This window comes from Puntigrus tetrazona, chromosome 22 (genome assembly GCF_018831695.1).
Source record: "Puntigrus tetrazona isolate hp1 chromosome 22, ASM1883169v1, whole genome shotgun sequence".
Taxonomy (NCBI): domain Eukaryota; kingdom Metazoa; phylum Chordata; class Actinopteri; order Cypriniformes; family Cyprinidae; genus Puntigrus; species Puntigrus tetrazona.
This window is the reverse complement of record NC_056720.1, coordinates 4,697,874-4,724,421: the sequence shown is the minus strand read 5'-3', so window position 1 is coordinate 4,724,421 and position 26,548 is coordinate 4,697,874. Positions and strand designations below refer to the sequence as shown.

Sequence of the window (26,548 nt, the reverse complement as noted above, 5' to 3'; positions counted from 1 at the left end):
GCTAATTGATCATCGTCTTTTGGGGACATTTTCATACACCGTATCCGTCTTTGATTTCTGCAAAGAAACAGAGACACAATCAAGAAACAATGTGACAGGAAATTACTTGAAATACAGACATCTAAACGTGCTAGACTGTGTCCAGACTGCTCCTGCAGAGTTGAGCTCCCACCAGCCTCAACACGCTAGAAGTGTCTAGTGAGATCTTTCTGGTTCAAGTGCATTTAGTTAGGACTGGAGCTAAACTCCACCAGGACCTGCTACCACAGAACAGATTAGCTCATATCACAGTTAATTCGTTTCATATAATCCATCCAAAAAAACAGCTTTACGTCTTTAACCCTTTAAAAGTCCTTGACAGTGGACTAGGATGGACTTGAATGCTGGACTCAGCTCTGGAATAAAGACAGAAGAGCTGGACGGGTTTAGGGTTTAATTAGGTCTCATTAATAGGATACCATTTCTAGACTGATAGTTCGTCCTAGCCAATAAATCTGTGTGGCGTCAGTACTTTGTAAAGTCTGCTCATCACTTGAATGGATGAATTTGGACAGATTCGGTGTTCACTGACCATCTCATGCTGCAAACTTCAATCACAGTAACTGCAATACAGCCGGTAATGATCTTACCGTTTTTCTTGTTGGTTTACACAATGCTGCATCCATTCTGCCTTCCTCCTGGGTGTCAACTGTATTAACAATAATACGCAGAAATGTTAAAACAACGATACTTGGTAGACCTACTAAATCATTTCAATAATCGAATCTCTGACTCGTTTTTCCGCATGTCTTGCAGAAGCAGCACGTCACAACTGTAGCCGCAATCAACAGAGATCCAGCAGCAGCGGAATCAGCAGAACGTAAAACAAGGGTAGGCTCCGATCTGTAACAGATAAAATGAGTCCGTTTAACTGACCTCCACGAGTTTACGCTGAACCCACATCCTACTGTATCATCCACTTGAATCTTGAAGTTTCAAATACGGGTGATTTTCTTACACAAACACATTGATTTGATTCTGACCTTTTTTTAAACCCCACTGAGCCATTTTTATGATAGATGCATGCACTTTATTTTGCTTCATATTTTATGTCAAAAGCAGAGATTAGTTTAATAAATGATACTATAATGGTACTATACACCAGTATCGTACCTGAGTGAATTTGACAGATCTGAGTGACATTGAGGTGTCTGGTCTGGTTTCTGATGGGGTTGTTGATCACACAGCTGTAGGTGTTTTTATCCTGATATTCCACCTCCAGAGGTAGAGAGAGACTGATGCTGAGATCAGACACACTGATGCTGGACAATAAACTGTTTCCTTTGTACCAGGAGAGAGTCACATGACCCACGTTCACCGCCAAACACAACAACGAACAAGATGACGATGGTGATGACGATAAACTATTCGGTGAAGAATCTCTGGTAATGTTGGGAGTGGGCAGACGAGCTGGAAAACATGAAAATAAACCACAAATATGGGTAAATCTAGTCACCAGTTTTATTTTCTCTCTTTTATGTTCTGACAGTACCGACTGTCAGTGTTTCCATCATTTGCAAGCTACAAAATTATTAAACATTTTAATATGTTAATGACTAAAGGACACCTATTACGCCAAACCCACTTTTACATAACTTCTTCATCACCCCAGACTTGTAGTGCTTGGCGTTTTAACCATATTTGTATGCATATGTTATTGGGTATTTTGGCCTAAAACGTCACAGACATTCTGGGAAACCCCTAGACCAATACTACATCTGGTAAGAAAAAAAAAAAGGGGCATATTAGGTGCTATTTTTAAAGACATTTTAGAGCTTCGGGACAAGTTATGCTCAGGTTAGCATAAGTATCTTTTACATTATAATGATTACCAGAGGAAAAAAATACTCCATTTGTAAAAATGTGACTGTTGTCATTAAATGACGTTATATAGGTAGGTTTATAATGTGTGAAGGACACTTAGCAATTAGATGCCAAAAAGTGAAAATATCGTTTGTTTTTAGCAATACATACTATTTACTCTAAGTGCAAATAGCTACAGATTGGATTTGGATGTTTTGCTTTTTATGCTACTTATTGTAACTAGTGGCGGTTATCTGGACCTCAGTACTTTAATAGATTTTAAAACGAAATTGAAATTATTGAAACGGTTGTCACCATATAGAGACAATGAAGCCCTCCATACACCGAATCTCACTCAATAATTTATTTGCAACCTTTTTAACATTTCCTTCATTTTTCATGAAAATAAATGCCTTTCTGATATCATGAGATTTTATATAAATGGAAAAAGTTTGACAAAAGGGTTGATCGCATTAAAAAAGACTAAAAGACATGTGTTTTATCACCTACACCACTGAGCCGGATATTTGATAACTGTGATCATTATCCAATCACTCGTTGTTAGGGAGAGTTAGACACACCACAATTGTTTTTTAAATCCAATCTAAGTCATATTTAATCTTTTAAATGGCCAGATATTAACATGTAAGTTTCTTAATGTATTGCGTTAATGAAACAAGAATTAGCTTTTGACTCACCATAGACAGAAACGCTGAATACTTTTGTTGAGCGTTTTTCTCCACTAATCTTTACTTCGTAGGGTCCAGTGTGTTTAGTTGAGACGCTCGTGATGGTCAGAGATCCGGTCTGATGATCCAGCTTCACTCCTTCTCTGAATCTCACATCGGGGAAGATTTCTTCCTCTCTCTTGATCTGAGCTATGACTGACTTTTGAGCTCCAAATTTCCACAGTATGTCTTCATCTTGATGTATCTGAGAAGCGTCGGTGTGTAAAGTGACGGAATCTCCCTCGGTCACCGACAGCGACTCACCGAACACACCTGAGGAACACGCAGAAACAAATGAAGACTTTTTTTAGTTTACAGAGCCAGAAATCAGATCTAGCTTGTGATTGTAATGATTTGATTTATCCGAGAAGATAAATATTCTAATTTAAACAATAGCAACAGCTTTATTTCTCCGAAACGATAAACATGGTTTTATAACTTACCAGTTAAACACCGCCAGCACAAACAGAACAAAACATAAGCGCGAACCATTTCCTTCGGTTGTTTGGTGAAGACTCTCCGTCTCTTCTTGTGGTGTGAATCCTCCCACAATAGAGCCCCTTGTGCGTCACGCACTCTTTGTTCACGGTTTATAGTTCTAAATGATCTTCTGGAATGCACTTATTCACATTTTAATTGGTTTTAAAAGCGGAAAAAAGTATCAAATGCACAATTTAAGTGACGTTTACTGACAATTAAAAGTGCTGTGAATAGGAAAAGGAAATTAGCCAATGTCAAATTTTTTACTTTTTTTGTTCGTTTGGTTTTGTCTTGTTTCGTGTTACGACTTAATTGCTGCATATGGTTAAAAAAAAAGAGTCCTCTCTCATTGTCTGTTGTAATGAGGTGTGACAAACAGCTCCACAGAGGCAAGCAAAAACCAGCTGTGGTCTGAAGTGTGACTTGATCTGTGGACAAACATCTCGCATACGTTTTTGCAGGCGAAGAGCTTCCTGTTCTGCAACCATATGACCCTCGCGGTCGATTCCCTCACAGAACAATACGTTTGTTTCCATCACGAATGATCAGTAACCTGGCTTTGAACGTCGGCTGTCTTTTTTTCACTTTGTCAAACGCTCCTCTAAAAATGCGTCGGCACCATTTAAGGCATGACTCATCTGTTTTTTTTGGGTTTTTTTATAAAGTTATGTCAGTATTTCAAGGAGACGAGCATAAGGAGGAATTCAGTTATTTTCAAATCATTGATAATAAAATGATGATCTAATGTTTATGATACGAACTCTATCCAAATACACACCTTATTTTTTTATTTTAATTTTTTCCCACATTCACTTTCCTCGCTCCATTCGTACTCCTTTAGGCTATGGTTTGCCCATAACACTGATTTTGACATCTTTGTGGTATATTGGTGCTTTATTTTGTGTTGAAAGTCCTTAAGACACCTTGGCACTTGCATATTGAATTTTGGTAGGCTCTGGCTGGTGAAACAGCGCCACCTGCTTTCAGCATCAGCAATCAACAACACAACAAACGGATAAGAGCGTTTTTGTAGACAGTAGCTCTGCGTCCTAATATTGACACTATTCACCTTATCTGCCCTAAATAGTTAAATAAATGCCAATATCAAATATAATTCACTATATAAATTCTAAATTCCCTGTTTATCTATATATTCGCGGTTGAAGTACTTTATGACATTAGTTTGAGCTATATAAAAAAAAACAAATCTGTACTAGACCATCTTGTAGGGACTAGTTAAACTGTATATGAATACATAAACATGAATATGGAAATAGAATGTAGGAAGTGTTATGAAGAATGAAAATGTATCACCTTTTTAATAAATTGTTAGAAGTTGAAGTTGACGTGTTTTCTGATACTTCTTTGTTTGGACACAGTGATAAGCTTGAGATCTATGAAACAATCAGTTCCTGCATAATACAGCACCGCACACAGTCTAAGGATTTAGTTCAAATGTTCTCCTGTAGAAGGCAGTACGCGTCTACATCCGCCGGAAAAAGATGAAGAAGAAAGTCTTCTAGCCATTTACTTTCACTTTGAGTAATCCCTTGCTCAGCCATTTCTTTATATGTGCGTAAATCAATGTAAGTTTATTAAATTATTCTTTACTATAAATCGCCGATTTTCGAATCGCTGTCGCGCGCTTGACGTCATACGCGGAAGCGCGGCACTCTTTGACTTGCTTTTGCTTTCGTTTAATTCATTGACCTTTTTCCCCCCAGACGCGGTTTGAGGAAAATGAATGTTTTGTGGAATTTCTCTGTTTTCGTCGTGCTTGTTGGTAAGACATGTTTTTTTGTTGTTGTCATTTTAGGCTCAGCGGGCATCAGTTTGCTTCCTCTTAAACTGATGCTGCATGTTACGTAGTTTTAAAGTGGATACATTTTTAAGCAATATTGGGTATATTTGTTACCCATTCTCAATTAAAATGTGCCCAGTGTATCATCAGCCTTAAATGTGCAAATCACAGATTTGCTCACACTTTTGCTACAATAAACCTGTGTAATGTGTATATAATGTGCAGATGTTAACTTCTTACATATGTGCATCAGTCATTCCTGACAAAACATAAAGGCTAATTTCCACGCAAAGTGCTTTTAACAGAGATTTTAACATCCTTATGTTATTTTTGGACATTATTGTCACATAAACCAGGGCCCTACACACCCTAGTGGCCCCCGAGGTCCTTGTTTTTCAGTAAAAGAAGCTGTAAAATAATTACCTTATTAATTCTGCTTTGGTGACAGAAGATAACAGATCTTCTCATCTCCGGTTCGTAGCGTGGATCATTCATTGCAGCATTTAATCTGATTCTCATGTTTAAGAATCTGTTATACTGAAAAAACATCTATGCTACTTCTGCCCACTGACTTGTTTTTAAACCTATATTATTAATCTATTTATGGGCCTTAAAACATCTTAAAATGAGCCTGGGTTAAAAATGTCATTCATTTTGAAGGGCGTAATTGTGTTAAATACATTCTATTATTGATCCTTCATAACATTTAACATTGAAAATATTTGTATTTTTGGTGGACCTGTTTTCTCCCATGTCTCATCTAATTGCCAATTATGGAATTTTACCATAGTTTTATTAATGGAAAATTTTTACATTTTATGATTTGATGGCAATAGTAAATTTGTGGCTTTGGCATCTCTAAAGCAAACACAAGCACGGCTCTTCTTGGCCCACTATCACAATCTGAATTATAATTCACTCTTCATTTCTTCTTCAGGTTTTTATGTTGTCGGTGTAGATGAAGTGTCGGTGAAGGAGGGAGATTCAGTCACACTACCCACTGATGTTACAGCAGACCAGCATGAAACCATTAAATGGTTTGTTAATGACACTAGAATCGCTGAAATCAGTACAGATGTGAGATGTACAGATGTTCAGTGTAATAAAGGCACCGAGAGATTCAGAGACAGACTGGAGCTGGATCCTCAGACTGGATCTCTGACCATCACGAACACCAGAACCACAGACTCTGGACTTTATCTTCTAGAGTTCATCAGCGTTGGCAGACACCGTGAAAAGACCTTCAACGTTACAGTTCAGGGTGAGTCACTTAATGAATGTTTAAAGCCAGGTTATATCTGTTAAATCACATCATTTTGTTTATTATTGCGTTGACATTTTTCTCTTGACCTGCATCATTGAACAGAACAGAATCATTTAAAATATTTTTTGTTGTTTATCATATGACAGTTTCTTATCATTTAATACCTCATCTTTTTTCTTATGTTCAAATGCATCTATACTTAATAATCTATACTTTATCTATACCATCTATACTTTCCAGAAAGACTTTTCAGGAGCTGTTGATTTGTGTTTCAGGTGTTCCTGCCTCCGAACGAGATGAAATTAAGGGAACATCAGTGAAGAAGGAACAATCTGGTATAGTGAATATAGTACATACTGGTATAGTGATAGCATGGCATTTTAATAGGTCTCTCTGATCTTAACATGCAGGTCAGAGTCACAGATCTTATACTGTATGTCAGTCGCATGCTGTTCCCATGTCTAATCTACATAAAAAAATGCATAACATTTGACATTTTCTTTCTCAGCTCAGTGCTGTTTTAACCTAATAAAACAGTCCTTACCAGGTGCCACCATTAAGTTAAATCGGTATCATACAACTGATGACCAAAGTAGACGGATATTGTTGAGTACTGATTGGATTATAAGATTCAGATGTTTTTCAGGTCTGTCTTCAGCTGAAGTAGGAGGAATTGTTGCTGGTGTCCTGTTATTTGCCGCCGCCGTTTTTGGTGTTGTTTATTATCACAAGTGTCATCAAAGAGGGCAATATAGTGAGTATTAAATACGTGATTCTTTGTGTAAAAATAATCTTAAAAGATGCGAAACTTTGTGTTTTTATTGTAGTTAACTAAAGTAATGTGTGTTTAATTTGTTTACAGGATCAGGAATCAAGACGTGATCAGGTGAGATACTCTGAATTTACAACAGATTCTCGGTGCTCTGCTACTTTTTCAGTGTAACATCAGGAGCAGATCTTCATATTAGTGACAAGAAAAATTTCCTCGGCAACTAACTAAAATTAAAGTTTTTTTTAATACATTTTTTTAAAGGAAAACACCATCGTTTTTCCATATTTCACTATGTTCTTCCCTCACCACAAGTTGATACATGCCTGTCCCGTCTCAGTGCATGCACTTAATCAGCCTAACTTAGCTCCGTTGATTCCTTTGGTTCCAATCAGGCATGAATGTAGAAGCAACCAAACACTTCCATGTTTTCCCTATTTAAAGACCGCTACAGGTGACACAAAAATAAAACGTGGCCATTTTCGATGCAGATAAAAGATAATACCTGTAACGTATGGCGGAAGAGCACTTCTGAGTGTAGTCAGAGGATTGTTAGTTCATAAAAATCATTTGCACAATTTTCTTCTGTTGCACTCGGTATGTTTGTCACTCGTTTTGTGTGAAGTTTGCGAATCATTTGCACTGTTTGTATTTTTGTTGAAGGCATCACTTCATTGACCCGCTGAGCTTTTTATCTGGACACTGGTCTCTCATCAGCCTCTCATCTTCCGCTTCCAGTGGGCCTCAGCGCTGCGAAAGTCTGTATTTCTTTGAGACACTGAGAAGATGAGGTAGTGACTTTCCATTCAACCAAAGATCCTGAGATCTCAGCAGATCCCTCAGCTCTTTTCACTTTCTGTGTGCGAAGAAACTACCAATCATCAAAGTCAGGACATCTTTCATCATCACTCTTCAAACTGAGAAGAATGTTATCGCAAGTCTTAAAACATTGTCTAAAAGTCTAAAACCATCAAGACTTTCATCTGGGACTGTCTCTCTCTGTAACACAACATGTGCTGTTAAGTAGAGAGATAGTGAAGTCCTTGTTATTTACATTGTTAAAGTGTTACATTTCCATGCTGTGCATGGGCAAAGTTCCAAAAAACTATTTGGACACGAGTATTTATGTGCCAAAAGTCTTACTTCCGGGTTTGTACAATTTTCAGAGATTTTTTTTTTTCAATCGTTGGTCTTCATGACGTAGTCTCGGATGGAACTCCTTGTCCATGCTTCATTCGGGCTGCACTGCATGGGACCCAAATTAAGCAAATACTGACGATTGTATGATAATATACAAATTGTATATATGAGTCAAATATATTGGTAAAAGTATAGAGCTATTTTAAGAATTTTGAGAATGTGTTATTTTTGTAACCTCTGTGCGACTCGATATTCTGGTAAATTTCCTACAAAGAATAAAACAAAAGTAGTAAATCGCGAACAAATAGCGACAAAGTGTGTGGTCAACATTTAATATAGACAGTTATGCACATTTCAATATGAAAAACAAATATAACACATTTTTGTGATACAAATGGTCACCTGGGAGGGAATAAATGTGAACAAAACTAAAATGCGCGTGAGGGATCCAGTTTAAGTTCCAGTAGTTTCATCTGGAACTCGTGTTTTGGGGGTAATTTTGATGGACAATATCCATCTTTGAGTTCTGCAAGGAAGAACAAACACATTAAAGAACCTGCTGAACATGACTGCAAAATTAATTTGAGGTTTCTAAGGTTTCTAAATGTCTATGTCTTCACATTTGCAGCAAAAATGTATGCATGTATCTATCTTTTTGTCTTTCAAAGGTGAATCTATCGTTTTCTTCTTCTTTAACTGCACTTCATGGGTCTGATCCTGTTCGTGAAGTGCCAGTATCTTGGAGAGTTTAACTCCTACCAGCCTCAACAAATTTTACCAGAGGTTTCTGTGTCTGAAGATCTTGGTTGAAGTACATTTCATTTGGCTTGGAGCTAAACGTCAAACAGATTATTTTAGTCTGAGGTTTTTCTTTGATGCCAATAAATCAGTGTTACTGTAGGTGTAGCATCACTAATACACAACGTTGGCTTCCTGCTCAGTGATCACTTGAACGGGTGAATGTGCATCTTTTGGTCTGCTCCCCACAGGTCACCCACATCTGTTCACTAACCATCTGAAGCTGCTAAGTTCATTCACAGTAACTGCAAAACGGTCAGTAATGATCTTACCGTTTTTCTTGTTGGTTTACACAATGCCATTCTGTTTTCTTCCTGGGTGTCAACTGTGTTAACAATAATACACAGAAATGTTAAAACAATGATGTTATTGTTTGTATTTAGTAATTGTAATAATTAAACCTCTGACCGTTTTTTTTATTTCCTGCAGCACATCGCAACTGTAGCCATAATCAACAGAGACCCAGCAGCAGCGGAAATCAGCAGAACGTAAAACAAGAGCTGGCTCTGATCTGTAACCGACAAAATGAGTCTGACCTCAATACTAAGATCTTACCGGGAAAGGGAACTAACTTTGACTGAAATTACCCAATAATTTACACTCCAAAAACTGACTGGAAACAAGATAAAAAAAAAAAAAAATTCCGGGCTAGTAATGCAGAACTCAACCTCAAGCCATTTATCTTCCAAACAAATACACACATTTACAAGAAAATGGTGTTTCAGTGGAAGGCGCAGGATGTAGGCGTAGGGTGTAGGCGTTGGGATGATAAGAAATGACAAGCGTAGACGTGACGTGGGAAAAACCAGAGCAAAACACCGGTCACGAATTAGAAGTACAAAAGAAGGATTTGTAAATAAAAATGTTGGATGATTTTTAATACAAGCCGAGTGGAGACAAAATTGGTTCTCACCAGACTAGCGTGAGTTTACGCTAAACCCACATCCTACTTTATCATCCACTTTTTTTTAATAAAGTTTCAAATATGGGTGATTTTCTTGCGTAAACGCATTGATTTGATTCTGACCTTTTTTAACCCAACTTTTATGATAGAGGCATGCACTTTATTTTGCTTCAAATTTTAGCGATTAGCAGCGATTAGCTTAATAAATGATAAGTGCTATCACTTTTATCGTACCTGAGTGAATTTGACAGATCTGAGTGACATTGAGGTGTGTGGTCTGCTTTCTGATGGGGTTGTTGATCACACAGCTGTAGGTGTTTTTATCCTGATGTTCCACCTCCAGAGGTAGAGAGAGACTGATGCTGAGATCAGACACACTGATGCTGGACAATAAACTGTTTCCTTTGTACCAGGAGAGAGTCACGTGGCCCACGTTCTCCGCCGAACACAACAACGAACAATTCGATGATGGTGATGATGATAAACTATTCAGTGAAGAATCTCTGGTAATGTTGGGAGTGGGCAGACGAGCTGGAAAACATGAAAATAAACCAAAAATATGGTTAATTCTAGTCACCATTTTTTGTTCTCGTTGTGTTTTGACTGTCAGTGCATCCATCATTGCAAACTATAAAATTATTAAATATTTTTACATGGTGTTTGGACATGAATGTATATTGGCAGTGTGGGAAAATAATAATAATAATAATAAAAACAGTCCCATTTAATGTTTTGATGTACACTTTAAGTGCCACAAACTCAACTTTTTTTATTTAAACGATTCACTATGTCTATGTTCAAAATGATTGGTCGCGCTTGAGGCACTAGCAGAAACCATGGGACAGAAAAAGGCAAGTTAAATGAGTAATTAGTAGAGATTTAAACGTGTATATACATTTTTCTAATGTTATTTTTAAATTTCGCTCCAGTAGCAGCACAAGTACACTGGCGGTAAAGCAGGCGGTAAGAGAGTCGTCAAGAAACATGACGTCACGCAGGTAGGCTTAGAATGTGTAAATAGCATTAAGAAATGACATGCCATATACAGTAAGTGAAAATATCAAGTGCAAATAAATACAGATTTTCTGCTATTTAAACTACAAAAGGGTTGATCGCATTAAAAAAGACTAAAAGACATGTGTTTTATCACCTACAACACTGAGCCGGATATTTGATAACTGTGATCATTATCCAATCACTCGTTGGTGGGGAGAGTTAGACACACCACAGTTGTTTTTTAAATCAAATCCAAGTCATATTTAATCTTTTAAATGGCCAGATATTGGCATGTAGATTTCTTAATGTATTGCGTCAATGAAACAAGAACGAATTAGCTTTTGACTCACCATAGACAGAAACTCTGAATTTCTTTATTGAGCGTTTTTCTCCACTAATCTTTACTTCGTAGGGTCCAGTGTGTTTAGTTGAGACGCTCGTGATGGTCAGAGATCCGGTCTGATGATCCAGCTTCACTCCTTCTCTGAATCTAACATCGGGGAAGATTTGTTTTTCTCTCTTGATTTGAGCTATAAGAGACTTTTGAGCTCCAAATTTCCACAGTATGTCTTCATCTTGATGTATCTGAGAAGCGTCGGTGTGTAAAGTGACGGAATCTCCCTCGGTCACCGACAGCGACTCACCGAACACACCTGAGGAACACGCAGAAACAAATGAAGACTTTTTTTAGATTTGATGTAACCCAGAAGTATTCAGCAACAGCTTTATTTCTCCAAAATGATAAAGAGGATTTTATTCCTTACCAGTTAAACACCGCCAGCACAAACAGAACAAAACATAAGCGTGAACCATTTCCTTCGGTTGTTTAGTGGTATCTAAAGACTCTCGGTCTGTTCTTGTGATATGTATCCTCCTACTGTAGAGCTTGATGTTCCTATTTGTCAGAAGCATGCACTCTTTCTGCATGGTATGTAAATTATAGTTTATCTTCTGGCACTTATTGAGGCTTTAACTAGTTTTAATAGTGGACAACATTCTTCAGTTTTAACATTCAATATACATAATATATTGAAAAATTTAATTACACAATGTCAAATTCTAAATAAATCGTGTGTGTGTGTGTTTGTAACTGCTCTCTTTGTCTGTTGTACTAAAGTTTTACAAAATGTTAAACAGAAATCTACTTTGGTCTTAAAGTGTGATTCGATCTATTGCCAAACATCTTTTGTTTTTAGTTTGCAGATGCTTCTTCCTGTTCCGAACCTCAGATCCTCTCAAAAAAAACAATGCACTTGTACCCATTGTTAACAATTATTAAACTTTATTAATAAATAATAGAGATCGACAGCTGAACACCTCTTAACGATAAACGTATAACACACCAATGAACAGTGCAAAATGCTGATACTGTAACAAAATGTCAGCGTATTTGAGAATGCTCCTCTAAAAATGCATTCGTTTATAGCGTAAGTGTGCTGTGTATAGACTATAATTTAAGACTCAGCTCAGCTGGGGTTATGCTGGAATGTTATGTACACGTTTCTAATTCAGTTGTTTTCTTGTTTGTAAAGCAGTGCCACCTGCTGACCCTCTGTCGTCAACACGGTACACGCGCTACAAGAAATCGCCTTTACTTTCGGTTTGATTGGATTTGTTTGTTCGCTTGATTAATTTCCATTTTCCTCTGACTAGAAGAGTTGAACATGAAGTCTGTCGTTTTGTGGAAGTTTTGGTCTGTTTTGGTCGCGCTTATTGGTAAGACATGTTTTGGAAGTCACTATTACACAAATATTTAAAGTTTCGACTTTTCCGGATCAGTGTCTCGCGATCGCGACGTGATTTTGTTTATCATGATAAATAGTTAATAGCTTCACTGTAACAGACTGTTGTGTCACCACATTCAGTTCACACGTCACTGATTTTGGATTTGATTTCTTATCTGAGTGTAGTAGTGAAAGAAATGTAAAGTTCAGATCACAAAGACAGATCTGGTGCAGACTAACACCTGCATCTCTAAAGCAAACATTTGTGCTTCTTGGCCCACTATCACAATCTGAATTATAATTCACTCTTCATTTCTTCTTCAGATGTTTATGTTGTCGGTGTAGATGAAGTGTCGGTGAAGGAGGGGGATTCAGTCACACTACCCACTGATGTTACAGCAGACCAGCATGAAACCATTAAATGGTTTGTTAATGACACTAGAATCGCTGAAATCAGTACAGATGTGAGATGTACAGATGTTCAGTGTAATAAAGGCACCGAGAGATTCAGAGACAGACTGGAGCTGGATCCTCAGACTGGATCTCTGACCATCACGAACACCAGAACCACAGACTCTGGACTTTATTTTCTAGAGTTCATCAGCGTTGGTAGACACCGTGAAAAGACCTTCAACGTTACAGTTCAGGGTGAGTCACTTAATGAATGTTTAAAGCCAGGTTATATCTGTTAAATCACATCATTTTGTTTATTATAGCAGTAACATTTTTTTAATCTTATGTTTAAATGCATTCTTTAATAATTATTAGTTCTACTAAATTTGTGTTTTGCAAGTATAATATATATATATATATATATATATATATATATATATATATATATATAATTTTTTAGACAAAGTCAAGAAAGAAAGACAGTGTAAAGTTATTTTTCACTTGTATTTCTTGTATCATCGTCAGCAGATCTGTTAATGTTGATGTAGAGTCTCACCAGAAAGATGTTTCAGCAGGTGCTGGTTTGTATTTCAGGTGCTCCTGCTGCAGAACGAGGTGAAATTAAGGGAACATCAGTGAAGGACGTAGAATCTGGTATATTGTACATTCTGGAAAAGTCATAATGTGGTATTTTAACAGCAGTGTCATTGCTGAAATCCCTGGTATGTCTGTACAGATGAACAATGACAGACAATGTTGAGATTCAGACAGACCTCTTACCATTACAAAATTTTGTTGATAGTATTGTTTTCATTGTGGCCTGTTTGAAAGTTTTAATGTTAAAATAATTTAGGTCTCTCTGATCTTAGCATGCAGGTCAGAGTCTGTCTGTCACTAGGAGTTATGTTGTGATGACAGACCGGGGTATTGCTTGGAGCCCTGATTAGCTCTGATAAAGAGAAACACCAGTGATATTTTCCTCTCAAACGGGTATAAAGGTGACAGGTATAACCACTCATCAGATTTTGCTTCGGAGCCAAGCTTTGAAGTGCTACTACAAAGAAGAGAAGCTGAAACAGAAGCTGTTCTGGATGGCGTTGAAGACACGATCAGTGGCATCCCTGCGTTCCAACGATTCCCCTGGGTGTCTCACCTAAAAGAGCAATTTCTGTACAATGCCGTTTTGGCTATGCCCTCTTGGGTGGCAACACAACCCATGCCCCTGACAGTGCTGCAATCCCCCTTTCTATCCTTCGGGATGGACCGGCATCTTCTGTTGTCACCCAACTTGGTTTTTCATTTTCATTTTTCAGGATCATTGGCTGACACATTGGGGGATCTGAGGGTACGCTCCTCCCGCCGCCCCTGTCTCATCCGGTTGCCAAGTGATTCAGGAGGGCCATCTCAAAGACCTCTCTTTTCATTTGGTGCATCGGATCAGATGTCCACTGCTGCATGGTGGGATGGGCTATCGTCAGCCGAGGAGGAGTACTGCGGCTTCTGAAGTCAAATTCAGAGCTTCTAGCCATGCTTGGAGTAGTGCTCTCCTTCCTGCAAGAAAGGTTTGAGCTTAGGTTTTCACCCTCCACCTTGAAAGTATGCAGTAGGTGGCCGGTCTTCAATCAGGTGTAGAACCTGCAGGCAGCAAAGTCAGCGAATTGCTCTGGGGCGATGTTAGTGTTATGACCTTTGGAGATGTTATATCCCCTTGCCACAACCTTGAACCATCGCTGAGAGCTGGGACTCGGATTTCAGCTCCTCACCAAATCTGATACATCTGTCGCCTATTTATACCCGAGTGGAGAGGTGGAGCTCAGGATTAGTTAACCACCTGCCAAATTTCATTGGCGTTTTCTCTTAGAGATAATCAGGGCTCTAAGCAAGACCCCAGTCTGTCATCCCGACATGACGTCTCCATTCCCTCCATCAGAAAAATGAGAGTTACCTATGTAAAGGAGACGTTGTTACACTGTATGTCAGTTGCATGCTGTTCCCATGTCTAATGTCATCTACGTAAAAAATGCATAACATTTGATATTTTTTTTCTCAGCTCAGTGCTGTTTTAACCTTTCTAAAAACTTTCCTTACCAGGTGCCACCATTAAGTTAAATCAGTATCATACAACTGATGACCAAAGTAGACGGATATTGTTGAGTACTGATTGGATTATAAGATTCAGATGTTTTTCAGGTCTCTCTTCAGCTGAAGTAGGAGGAATTGTTGCTGGTGTCCTGTTGTTTGCCGCCGCCGTTTTTGGTGCTGTTTATTATCACAAGTGTCATCAAAGAGGGCAATATAGTGAGTATTATATGCAGATAATTTAACAAGATAGAAATATGCGATTTTCTTGTGTAAAAATAATCTTAAAAGATGTGAAACGTTGTGTTTTTATTGTAGTTAACTAAAGTAATGTGTGTTTAATTTGATCAGGAATCAGGACACGGCGTGATCAGGTGAGATACTCTGAATTTACAACAGATTCTCGGTGCTCTGCTACTTCTTCAGTGTAACATCAGGAGCAGATCTTCATATTAGTGACAAGAAAAATCTCCTCGGCAACTAACTAAAGTTACATTTTTTTTGTAAAAAATATTTTTTTATTTTTTTCCATTTCCATTGATTGTAACTTATTTTTAGGTTACAAATGTTACTTTTTTTTTAAGGTTTTAGCTTAGTTAGCTGCCATTACACCGGTCAGGTTTACGTGTCACCACTGAAGCATATCTTCACAGATGAGACGATTTCTGAATTTTTACTAATCCAGGTCTCCTGTACTTTTTGTATTGTGTAACCGAAACTTCAATCTCGTTAATATCTTTTAAACAGGTGACTTGTGTAACGTTCACCATAAATGACAGCCAATAACAGTCTGCTAAGGAGCTGTCCCATATCGAAAATCAAATGTGAATGGCAGGTCGACCCCAGGGAGTGAAAGGCACTGGATACCGTATTTTTGCGGTTACTGTAAAAGACAGTTACATATGTTTCAAATGTGTATGACTTTTTAAATATTTCATCAAGAAAGCATGTAATTAAATATGAGAGGCATAGCTTTTTATTTGCCCACCAGCTACTAAAGTATCAAACTAGTTAACAAGCATTAACCGTTTCAAATTAACTGATTCGTTTTAAACTTTTTTTTTTCAGTATTTTTCAATTTTTTCTTTTATTTGTAAATGGACAGTGTTGAATGTAGTTACACTGGTGTTAAGCTTTAAAAAAAAGTATACATTTTTAAAGGTTATTTTTATGGCTTTTTTATTTTATGTTGGTCAAAATGTTGTCATCTTCATAGAGTTAGTAACTATAGTATTAATTAATATTTAAACTAATATTTAAATTTAAACTATTAATATTTAAACTTGAATTGTTGATGAAATGTGATAAATTATGACCTGCAATTTAGTTATTATAGTTATTATTTCAGTTTAGTTATAATTTTTTTATATTTAATTTTTGCACAGAATTCTGAGAAGGGAGGTCTACTTGGTTTTGGAAGATAAGTATAAACAGTAAAGATTTATTGAATACGTATTTAATCATTAATAAATATTGAATAACATTAATTTTAAATTATAAATGCACACACCATATTGCCTCAAGTATCTTTTATAGCTTGGACTTTTCTGTTTTAATTATTATATTTTTTATATTGTAAGCTTTCAATTTGTATTTTTAATGAAAATAAACAAAAAAAAATATTGTAATGAAAAAACCTTATCAAATAAAAACATACAAATGTGTGTATATGTATGTATGTATGTATGTTTGTTTATATATATATATATATATATATATATATATATATATATATATCTGATAAAGTCGCTGTGTCTGTGTGTGTATATATATGGGTGTGTGTGTGCATGCCTTTTTAAAGAAATGACTTTAAGAACAAATGACTGAAAGAACTTTGCTTCATTAAAGGTACCTGTGGGCGGTCTAGGTCAGTGTTTTTTAAACGTATGCTGTGTTCAGGGCAACCCGTATTTTTCCAACCTTCTACCCGTGAAAGTGCACTGAAACGACAGTCAAACCTGTAACTTTCACCTTTAAATAAGAAAGGAAAGAACCTTTGGTGATAGAAATGACTAAATGAGCACAAGCCCCATCCTGTCCAACACACTGGTTTGTTTACATCTATCGAGCACAATTCCTTGTGCTCGGCCAGTTTGGCATGACTAATCTGTAACACCACGAAGTTGTGAGTCGTGTTTTAAAGTCGTGACCTGCCCGAACGCAGCGTTATTCCTGGGGACCCAAAGCTCTGTACGTCAAAATGTTCTTATGATAAAACATGTTCTCTACTCACCATAGACAAAAACACTGAAGGTTTTTGACACTTATATATATAGTTGATAAAGTCCAGCGTGTTGAGTTTTGTTGTTGGTGATGGTCAGATTGTCCAGCTTCAGTCTGTCTCTGAATCTCCCATCAGGCCTCTTCATAGCCTGTTTATAGCCTCTTCATTGCTTTCAACTATGAGGATGTTTTCAGCTCCAAAATGCCATAGTATATCTTCATCTTCATGTATTTCAGTAACACCAGTGTGTAGAGTAACAGAATCGCCCTCTGTTACCGACACGGACTCACCGGCTGATAAACGGAAAAGAGTTTCAAATCAAGACTCTTGTTGGTTTACAAAACATGAAATCATATTGTAATGATTTTCCATTTTAAATTTCCATGACTTTTATAGTTCTTCATGCAGACATATTAAAAGAAAAAAAAATGCCTTTGTTATCTGTGAAATCAAGATTTAAAACAGATAAATGCCATAAAACCATAAAAATGCTTACGACTTACCGATCAGACGCCACCAGCACAAACAGAACAAAACAAACATCTGTGCAGTTGTTCAGCGAAAAGTCAGATTCGTTAAAAAGACTTCTGGTCTGATGAGAAAACTTTCCTCTGTTGAGTTTGAAGACCCTCCTAGTTCACACACACACACACACACACACACACACACACACACACTGAATGCCTTATTATATGTAGTTGTATCTAAATGTTGTTACTAACTCTATTTCATATACATATATTATTTAATACTGATAATTTGATTTAAGATGAATAGCTGAATTTACAGCGATATTGTGTGAATATGGATGGACTATGTTTCATGGTGAAATAGAGACCAAACCTAAACATGTACTGAAATCTATACACTGACAGCAGTCTGTGGTTGGGTTTCTTTTGAACTTTCTGGGCACCAAAAAACTAGTAGGTCACAATGGGCATTTTAGAGCCTGTGTGTTTAGATAGTAGATGAGGTGCTTCTTCCTGTTCTGGTAATACAAACAGCTTTTATGACTCTTTAATGGAAACTATTACTGTAAGACATTGTCTAAAATGTTTATTTTTTTTTTATTGTAATTTTTATTAACGGTGGCAAACTATTGACACGATCAGACCTGATGAACATAAACCATGACACTGATATATTTCACATTATTATGGTAAGATTAAACATGAAATGGCATAATGCATGAATGCTTAAGGAGGGGGTGTGAAGGATGTGGGTTGCGGTGTTCATAAAGTTGCACGGTACATGGGTCACGCTTGTTTGTCTGATGAGTGATAATGCACAGGTATAGCCTTTTAGTTGTGCTCTTTTATAGTCTAATCATGTTTTTTTATATCAAGCTCTTAACCTTCAGCGAAAGAAGTGAATCACACACAGAGGAAGTGAACACAGATCATCTGGAGGTAAGGGCTCCCTCTGCTGGCTTGGTGACACTTATACATGTGCAGTGACACACTTAGAGGTCCATGTATCTTTTAATATAAACTGAGAGATATCCAGAACACCAGCAGAAGCATATTAATGTTTAAATATATGAACAGACAGAAATGAATGAACCAAAAATGTAATCTTTCACTTGTTTAAAGGTTATTTAGTCAAAGTATTTGTATTTGTCAAAGTATTTGTGTAAAATATGTTTTTTAAATGCACAATTATAATTATTAGATAAACCACGTGTACTGCATTTCAATCTTTGCATCTACTCATTTTGGTCATTGTTAAGATTTACTGATTGATTCAATAAGTGATGGATTTGTTTCAAAATTGACAAAAGATAACTGAGATTTGAAAGCAGCTACTGAGATAGAGGACAAATTTATTATAGCAGTTTCCATTATTTTCCGGGACCTTTCCAGATTTAAATTTCCTGAATCAATCACATCACGTGAAGATGCATATTAGATGCAAGCCTCAGTGCGAGCTCCGTCTGGTAGTACATTGCATTCTCGATACAAGCTACAAAGCCTTGATATCAAACATAACGAGGCTTTTAGTCGACATTGGGACAAAAAATGCTTTTGTTTCCACTGAATCTGCATTCGTTTGTCAGAGTAAATATGGCGAACCCCTTCATTTTCAACTGGGTCTGGCTTTTACAGCTCGGTAAGGCATTTTTTTATTATACTTGGGCGGTGCAGGTAAGCGGATTTTAGTTTCAGTTTCGATATTAATCAATAATTGAAAGACACAAAAATTATAATGCCGGGCTTGATAACCAAGTAGTCGCAACCTAAACAGTGACAGCGGTCTATTATACTTCCTTTATACTTCCTGTTAAATGATTAACATTGTTTAAGGTCCCGCTGTTCTCGTAGAATACCTCTAGAGTCTAGATCTCGATCTCAAAGGGTGTAACGGCCGGGGAGCAAGAAAACACACAGAAACACACCTCTAGCCAATGAAAAAAAAGATGACGTATGTTGTATCCATGCAAAAAAGATATGTACTTACATAAGATAAAGGATATTATGAACATATAAGGAATACTTTTGGACACAGAAAAACACTTCTTCTCGACAAGTATCAAAAGTGTAGAACAAACTCTTTCACCCACGACTCGGAGCGGCGCACACACCAATGACCGACTGAACCCTTCTAACATGTAGAAGGATGGAGAGATCATACATACTACAGAACACTAGGGGGAGATAAAAAGAAAATCACGTGTAAGATTTAAGGGTCTAGGGGGGAGAGTGTGTTCAAATCTAACACTTCTTATAGTATATTTCCTGTGTACTTCCTGTCTGCCCAGCGTGAACAGCATAGACAGACCAACAGTACGTGTGGCAGTAAGTATTGCCACAACGTAAAATTAATAGAGATATTTTGGTTTCTTGGACAAATGTAGAGCCCTCTGGAGATGCAGTTTCTCATAATTTAGCAAAAGCTGATTACCAAGAAAATATTTAGATATTTGCAGAAAAACAAAATGTACTGTTTTTTGTATATATTCTATATTCTGCAAATTATTATCTGTTCTTTGCTTCTTCAGGTGTATGTGGTGTTGATACAGATAGAGAGACAGTGTCTGTGGTGGAGGGAAACACAGTCACTCTTCACACGGGCGTTAAAACAAACCAGCAAGAAAAGATTAAATGGTTTTTTAATGACATTCGCATTGCCCAAATTAGTGATTATCTCAGTAAGACCTGTACAGATGTTCAGTGTAATGAAGGTACTGAGAGATTCAGAGACAGACTGAAGCTGGATCCTCAGACTGGATCTCTGACCATCACGAACACCACAACCACAGACTCTGGACTTTATCGACTGCAAATGATCAGCAGCAGAAACATCAGTGAAATTATATTTAGCATCACTTTCCACGGTGAGTCATAAATGTTTGAAGACATATTTACTGGGTAATTTTCAAAGCTGTCTATTCTCTTGACCTGTACAGTGGTGATCCAGATGTTTGTGGACCCATTCTGTATGTTTAATTGGTTTTAATTATAAACAAGATTATGCAAATTATGACAATCATAAGCGGATGTCAGAGAGGTTATGGGTTTCTGAATGTCCTCCAGCATCTGTTGGTTTGTGTTTTAGATGTTCCTGCTGCAGAGACAAATAAAACACGGATCAAGACAGTGAAGGAGGGAGAATCTGTTACTCTAGATCCTAGTGTAATGAAAAACCCCAAAGATTTGATGATATGGTACTTCAATGACACTTTCATAGCAAAAATCAATGGTGATCCCAGTAGGATCTGTACAGATGGTCAGTGTGAAGATGCTGGTGAGAGATTCAGAAACCGACTGAAGCTGGATCATCAGAATGGATCTCTGACCATCACTAACACCAGAAACACAGACTCTGGACTTTATCATCTAGAGATCATCACCAACAGCAGCAGCATCCGTCAGAACTACATTATCAGCATCTTGAGTCAAAAGAGCTTCAGTGTTCCCTTCCATAGTGAGTATAATTCAGTCCATAAATTCTTTTCCCCTTGAGCTGTTTTTATGTTTTTATTGTCAAAGATCTCAGTAAAGCCAATAATCATCAGTCCCTAGTAATAATGTCTTTTCCATTACAGATTATCTTATGTATTTCTTTGCTGGAGGGGTATGTGTTGGTGTTCTGCTGTTCTTTGCAGGTGAAAATTTGTGGTTGTTTGTTTTCTGTATTCGCGGTGTGATTTTATTTAGTAATGACAAAATCCCATGTATAAGTGAATTTAATATAGTAATTCTATTTTAGTTAGACATTTTGTTTCAGATCGCATGCAGGAAGTCACAATGCGGTTTTATTATTTAATAGAAACAACCACATTTTCCCTGATAAGTTTGATCCTAAAGCATCAGATGCTGCATTACTGTAGTTTATCTAGTTCAGGATTTGTTAAACCAAAGAATATTCTGTGACATAAACATCAATCATCATTTCTGTTCAATCTGTTTTTTTTTTTTTTTTTTTACAGGGAAACAGTACCTAGAAGGATTCATTAAATGATCTGGTGTATTCCCCTTTCACAGAGGAAGAGATTTATTTACAGTATGTCTAATTCTATCAATTATGTAGCTTTCAAACATTGTCATAAAGTGCTAACGATATGCTTATATCACACTGAGGACTTGCAATATGTTCTTAGCCCCTGGTTGTTTGGCTAACTCTAAGTGAAGCTGACATTTTCCTGTATTCAACTAACACTGAGATATTATAGCCCTGTTACACATGGTGGTCTCTACAATGGACAGCTATTCAATAATCAGTTTATTTTGCATGCATGGGATCTAATGGTATAATTGCATATGCATCACTGCAGAAACTATCGCATCACTGCAGGCCGAAACCCAAAATATTAAACCAAAAATATTCCTTTTCAATTATGGATGAAGGATGAATATCTTCCCAAAATAGGACGACCTAAACTAATATATATGCCTATGTTTGTTCATATGATGTGTACATGTTTAGCACCGTGGTCGCATGAGCCTTATGGCAGAATGGACTTAACTTGACACTCTTCACTATAATTTATTTTGTAGATTTGAAATGCACGAAAACACAGTGATAAAAAATAGTGCAAATAGCTAATGATGGGCCCTCAAAAACACTGCTTCATGATGTCTCAAGTGGACTCCTTTTGGTTGTTGTTTTTGTCTTGTGCCCTGTGTGACCTACTTTTAGTTGTCTTATCGTGTTCAGCTGTGTCTCGTTTAAGTATTTACATTGTGTATTTAAGTCCTGTTGTTTCAGTTCTGTTTGTCCGATCTCGTTGATGTATTAATGTGGTTTAGTTTATCTGCCTGTCTGCCCGAGGTATTTCTGTATATGTGCATAATTAAAATAGTTAACCTTATATTCTCGTTGAGTGCTCCTTTTCTCTAAACCACACCGTGACAGAAGATCGGACCGTACAATAGTATTAGCAGCGCGTTTTCCCTTTTTGTGTTTTATCCAAAATGTTTACCACTTCATTGACCCGACTGTCCTCATCCTCCTGCTGGAGCAGGGGGATTGCTCTCTCGAGGACTATACAGAGACCTTCTTCCTCCTCTCTAACGACTCCCGTTACCCAGACAGCTTTCTTTGCGGGACTTACTTCCGTGCACTAAACACCTCCATTCAAGCGAAGCTGTCCGGGGACGGTCCTCGAGAGAGCCCGCCAGTTACATCGAGTGGATGCTGGTGTCGTTTAACTCCCCAATGACTGTTCAGCCCTTTGGACACTGACACCAGCCTCACTCACGATCCAGAGCTCAGCCCATCATTTCACCGCATCGCAGAGCCCCAGCCTGAGCCCACAGGATGACGCAGTTGCGGAATCTGGCACGACCACGGAGCCATCGCTGGAGAGAGCGACAAAGCCGTGGAGCGCCCCCGGACCCGAGCTGACTGAATGCCCGCTGGTGCCATCCAGCCGTCCTGAGTCCCTGTCCCAAGGGCGCCCCCTAGAGACTGTTCCCCAAGAGCTCCCTCCAGTGCCGTCGCCAGTGTCTAAGGTGCAAGTTTTCCAAACCTCACACCCTTACCATCCGCTGTCGATGTTTCCCAGCAGCCCCTGCGCTCATCCTCAGCTCACTATCTGGTGCTCGCCACGGGTCAATCAATGAAAATTGATTGTTTTCTATTGTCCTCTTGTCATGGGCGTCACTAGTGGGGAAAAGACAGAGTGCATAGAGTCCAGAGGTCTGGGTTGATCGCCTACTGGCTATCGGGAGCACCGGGACACTGCATTCAAATAGTGGGACAATTTCCGAAACAATATTAAAGCAGAGTGGAATCTCCCACACACCCCTACGAATGCACAACACGCTTCTGCCACGATTTATGACACATAATGATATGAGAACATCAAAGCTTCTGTAGTGATGCTGGCTGAAAAGAGCCATAACAATGAAAACAACAATAGGCTTCTCAATTCGGCAAGTTATTAAAACTGTATAAATAGCCTATTTGTTGGCAAAAAAGTATTTATTTAATATGTCATTATTACATTTTCATTTATTTATTTTATAAGGCCAAATGTTAATCGCCATTTCTGTAAATGTGCCACTGTTTACCCAATCATCTAATTTTCAGCTGCAGTCCTTTGGAGGAATTAAAAAAATATCAGAAAGGCTAAACAAAAAACGCTAACAATATGACAACAATCAGTGTTTCTTAGTTCAATTTTCTATTGTGTATTCCACAACTGAGAAGCTCTTACAGAAAAGCATGATTGGTTAAATGAATTTGGAAGATGAGGGTGAGGAAATTATAACTTTCCAGCACAAAATCAATGCTTTTCTGTTTAATGCTTTTTCTGTGACACTACTAAAATTTTCATGTGTAATACTCTAAAGCTTCCTTGCCACAATCTAAATTGTATAAGGCACTGATAATTACAAAGTTTTGTGTTTAATATTCTACCTTTGCATAAAAAAATAATTCATTATCATTTTAATTGTAAATAGATTTTGGCTGTGCTGTTTAAGTTCTTGTATTGTTGTTGGGTTTTGTTGCATGGTAGTAAGCAAACTATGAATTTCATCTTTTCACCTCCTTGAGGTCCACTTTCCAGCAAAGTTTAGCTCCAACTCCAAATCAAACAAGCTCCAGGATTGCAAGAAATTTACAGAAAAGTGAGTTTGTTCAAGGTTTGAGCAAAAGTGGACCTCGAGGGACAGACTTTAGAACTTGCCAAAGCAGATTTACTTTGATTCCCAAACTGGCGCTTCCAGTGTGTGTGTAAACTTTATACCAATATCATGTATTTAAATGTGTGTACTTCTGAAGAATTGACAGCTAAGTTTAGAGGCATGACTGTGTGGCTTCTCAGCAATCCCAAAAACTGTCCACGACTTGTAAACATAAGTGATCACAAACTGAAACCAGAAATACTCAAAGACGCTCATCAGTGAAGAGACTGAACACACCGAAGCTTCATCTCATACAGGCTAGCGCATACTCCACGTTAGTGTTCTCTGTGGTTGTCTGTAAAATATAAAACAGTTGAGAACTGCTGATCTCAGATCACTATAGAATTACATACAACTTATGCAAATGAACTTACTAGTTTTTGTGCATTTCGTTTGCAGAATGTGGGATCAGTGTAAGTGATTTCGTCTTTGTAAGTTTGAACGGCTGCATTATCATCAACAGCACCTATAATAAATAATATTAAACAAAACAATGCATTAGAAATTAATTTGCAATTTAATTACTTTGCATTTTGTATAAAGTATAATCTTAACTATAGAAACATATCAGCTTTTAAGCATTAACCGTAAGATATGGCAAAAGGCACATACAGTGATATCGACTTTCTTATACACTTGCCTTCCGTTTTTCTGTGTTTCCTGTAGATGCAGCCGATCCCGACTGCAGCTAAAATCAACAGAGACCCAACAGCAGCAGAGGTCCACATGTGATGTGAAGCAGACTTTTCATCCGATGCTGTAAACAAAAAGAAGCGACTGCATCAGTCTGATCTACAAAAGACCAGGTCATTAAAAACACAAACATATCAACCCTGTTGTACCTGAACACGTGTGACAGAGCTGACTGATGTTCAGATGTGTGGTCTGGTTTCTGATGGGGTTGTTGATCACACAGCTGTAGGTGTTTTTATCCTGATATTCCACCTCCAGAGGTAGAGAGAGACTGATGCTGAGATCAGACACACTGATGCTGGACAATAAACTGTTTCCTTTGTACCAGGAGAGAGTCACATGACCCACGTTCACCACCGAACACAACAATGAACAATTTGATGAAGATGAAGAACATTGTGAAGAGCTTCTGCTGATGACAGGAACAGGCAGATGAGCTGAAAACATGAGAGAACAAACAAATATGGATAGGACTAAATCCAAGTTTAATCTAAATGAGTCTCACACACTTCAATCATTTAATCTTGTGTTTTTTTATTTCAAGTAAAATAAAACAAGAATATGAAAGGGCAAATGATCTCTACTCACCATAGACAGAACAACTGAAAGTTTTGGATATCAGTTTTGCTCCACTTATTTCTAGTTTATAAACTCCAGCGTGCTGAGTTGTGATGTTCGTGATGGTCAGAGATCCAGTTTTATTGTCCAGCTTCAGTCTGCCTCTGAATCTCGCATCAGGGACATCATACGTGAAGAAGGTTTTAGTCGCTCTGTTGATTTTAGCTAAGGCAGATTTCTGGCCTCCAAAATACCACAGTATGTCTTCATCTTCATGTATTTCAGTAACATCAGTTTGTAAAGTAACAGAATCTCCCTCAGCACCGAACAGTCTTTCATGTGTCTGTGAACAAAACCCACCTAAAATATTTTTTTTAAAGTTTTTAATACAGATTAAGGTTCTTGGCATAAAATGGCATAAAATGCTTTCATAACTTACCAATCAGGTGCTTCCGGCACAAACAGAACAAAAGAAGCATGTAAAACATTTTCTTTGCCAGTTCTCTGTCTGATGTAACGCTATCTTCTGGAAAAAAAAAAAAAAACTCAACATGAAGTGAATCCTCCCACGAGTTTGCAAAAACACATGATCTGCATTTCTCTTTAAGACATTGAGACATTAAAAGCTTTAATAGCCAAAAAGGTGATATTGTATAAAAATTGTGGTAAAATAAAGATAATGTATTTTAAAATAGTTTATAATCCTTCAGTGCTTGTGGGCTGTAAAACAGCTAAAACCACCTTCCATCGTACATTGTCTGTCTGACAGCTCATATTTTGCATCGAGCGGAAACTGACGCTGCTTGATTTCCTTAGAAACACGGTTTGATCTGTTGGTGGACAAACATCTTATGCATGGGCTTTTAGTGCATGTGTTTAGTTTGTAGGTGAAGGGCTTCTTCCTGCTTTAACGTACCTCACAGTAGATATAGTGCATGCACAGATCCTTCATAGAAAACAACTCAGTCTAAAACCATGAAATAGTTACAGGTCAAACAGGACTTTCCAAATAGAAATAGCCT

General features: G+C 37.5%; 5 protein-coding genes across 15 annotated transcripts in view; 2 read left to right on the top strand and 3 right to left on the bottom strand.

The window, feature by feature from the left end:
- LOC122327545 overlaps positions 1-16,548 on the top strand; it is a 28,987-nt gene extending 12,439 nt beyond the window's left edge. Inside the window, exons 3-9 of one of the 7 annotated variants that reach the window (XR_006247647.1) lie at positions 796-870; positions 1,332-1,481; positions 4,775-4,833; positions 5,789-6,112; positions 6,391-6,869; positions 6,978-7,001; positions 7,548-7,684. Coding sequence is in view for 6 of the 7 variants with exons in the window: in XM_043222986.1 (XP_043078921.1) it covers positions 1,459-1,481; positions 4,775-4,833; positions 12,771-13,094; positions 13,434-13,493; positions 15,030-15,137; positions 15,270-15,292; positions 16,304-16,342 (636 nt within the window). In the remaining variant the exon portion in view is untranslated. Of the gene's footprint in view, positions 1-795; positions 871-1,331; positions 1,482-4,396; positions 4,637-4,774; positions 4,834-5,788; positions 6,113-6,390; positions 6,870-6,977; positions 7,002-7,547; positions 8,597-12,290; positions 12,439-12,770; positions 13,095-13,433; positions 13,494-15,029; positions 15,138-15,269 lie in introns of those variants that run through there. The other 6 variants (XM_043222986.1, XM_043222985.1, XM_043222988.1 and 3 more) reach the window with 6 other exon arrangements.
- On the bottom strand, positions 659-3,168 carry LOC122327573. The gene is made up of 5 exons (XM_043223027.1): positions 3,014-3,168; positions 2,541-2,843; positions 1,153-1,449; positions 773-882; positions 659-688 (listed from the first exon to the last, which is right to left on the bottom strand). Exons 1-4 carry the CDS (start codon positions 3,060-3,062, stop codon positions 824-826), a joined length of 708 nt encoding a protein of 235 aa, XP_043078962.1. The 5' UTR covers positions 3,063-3,168; the 3' UTR covers positions 659-688; positions 773-823.
- On the bottom strand, positions 8,419-11,560 carry LOC122327517. 3 transcript variants are annotated; one of them, XR_006247646.1, is made up of 6 exons: positions 11,487-11,560; positions 11,073-11,375; positions 9,961-10,257; positions 9,231-9,333; positions 9,095-9,147; positions 8,470-8,550 (listed from the first exon to the last, which is right to left on the bottom strand). XR_006247646.1 is itself a non-coding variant. In XM_043222938.1 (5 exons), the coding sequence occupies exons 1-5, from the start codon at positions 11,533-11,535 to the stop codon at positions 8,494-8,496; spliced, it is 759 nt and encodes a 252-aa protein (XP_043078873.1). In that variant the 5' UTR covers positions 11,536-11,560; the 3' UTR covers positions 8,419-8,493. The 3 variants fall into 3 exon arrangements, 2 of the variants coding, with proteins under 2 accessions (XP_043078873.1, XP_043078874.1); XM_043222938.1 differs by lacking the exon at positions 9,231-9,333 and having other exon boundaries at positions 8,419-8,550; XM_043222939.1 differs by lacking the exon at positions 8,470-8,550 and having other exon boundaries at positions 9,068-9,147.
- Positions 16,549-18,562: 2,014 nt separating the features above from the next.
- On the top strand, positions 18,563-22,459 carry LOC122327429. 3 transcript variants are annotated; one of them, XM_043222788.1, is made up of 5 exons: positions 19,057-19,251; positions 20,141-20,476; positions 20,698-21,066; positions 21,188-21,247; positions 21,572-22,459. In XM_043222788.1, the coding sequence occupies exons 1-5, from the start codon at positions 19,161-19,163 to the stop codon at positions 21,601-21,603; spliced, it is 888 nt and encodes a 295-aa protein (XP_043078723.1). In that variant the 5' UTR covers positions 19,057-19,160; the 3' UTR covers positions 21,604-22,459. The 3 variants fall into 3 exon arrangements, with proteins under 3 accessions (XP_043078724.1, XP_043078722.1, XP_043078723.1); XM_043222789.1 differs by lacking the exon at positions 21,572-22,459 and having other exon boundaries at positions 18,563-19,251; positions 20,830-21,066; positions 21,188-21,564; XM_043222787.1 differs by lacking the exon at positions 21,572-22,459 and having other exon boundaries at positions 18,563-19,251; positions 21,188-21,564.
- Positions 22,460-23,558: 1,099 nt separating this feature from the next.
- On the bottom strand, positions 23,559-26,230 carry LOC122327412. Its single transcript, XM_043222768.1, has 6 exons — positions 25,966-26,230; positions 25,557-25,886; positions 25,118-25,405; positions 24,916-25,032; positions 24,650-24,741; positions 23,559-24,570 (listed from the first exon to the last, which is right to left on the bottom strand). The coding sequence occupies exons 1-6, from the start codon at positions 26,144-26,146 to the stop codon at positions 24,520-24,522; spliced, it is 1,059 nt and encodes a 352-aa protein (XP_043078703.1). The 5' UTR covers positions 26,147-26,230; the 3' UTR covers positions 23,559-24,519.
- Between the last annotated feature and the right edge of the window lie 318 nt (positions 26,231-26,548).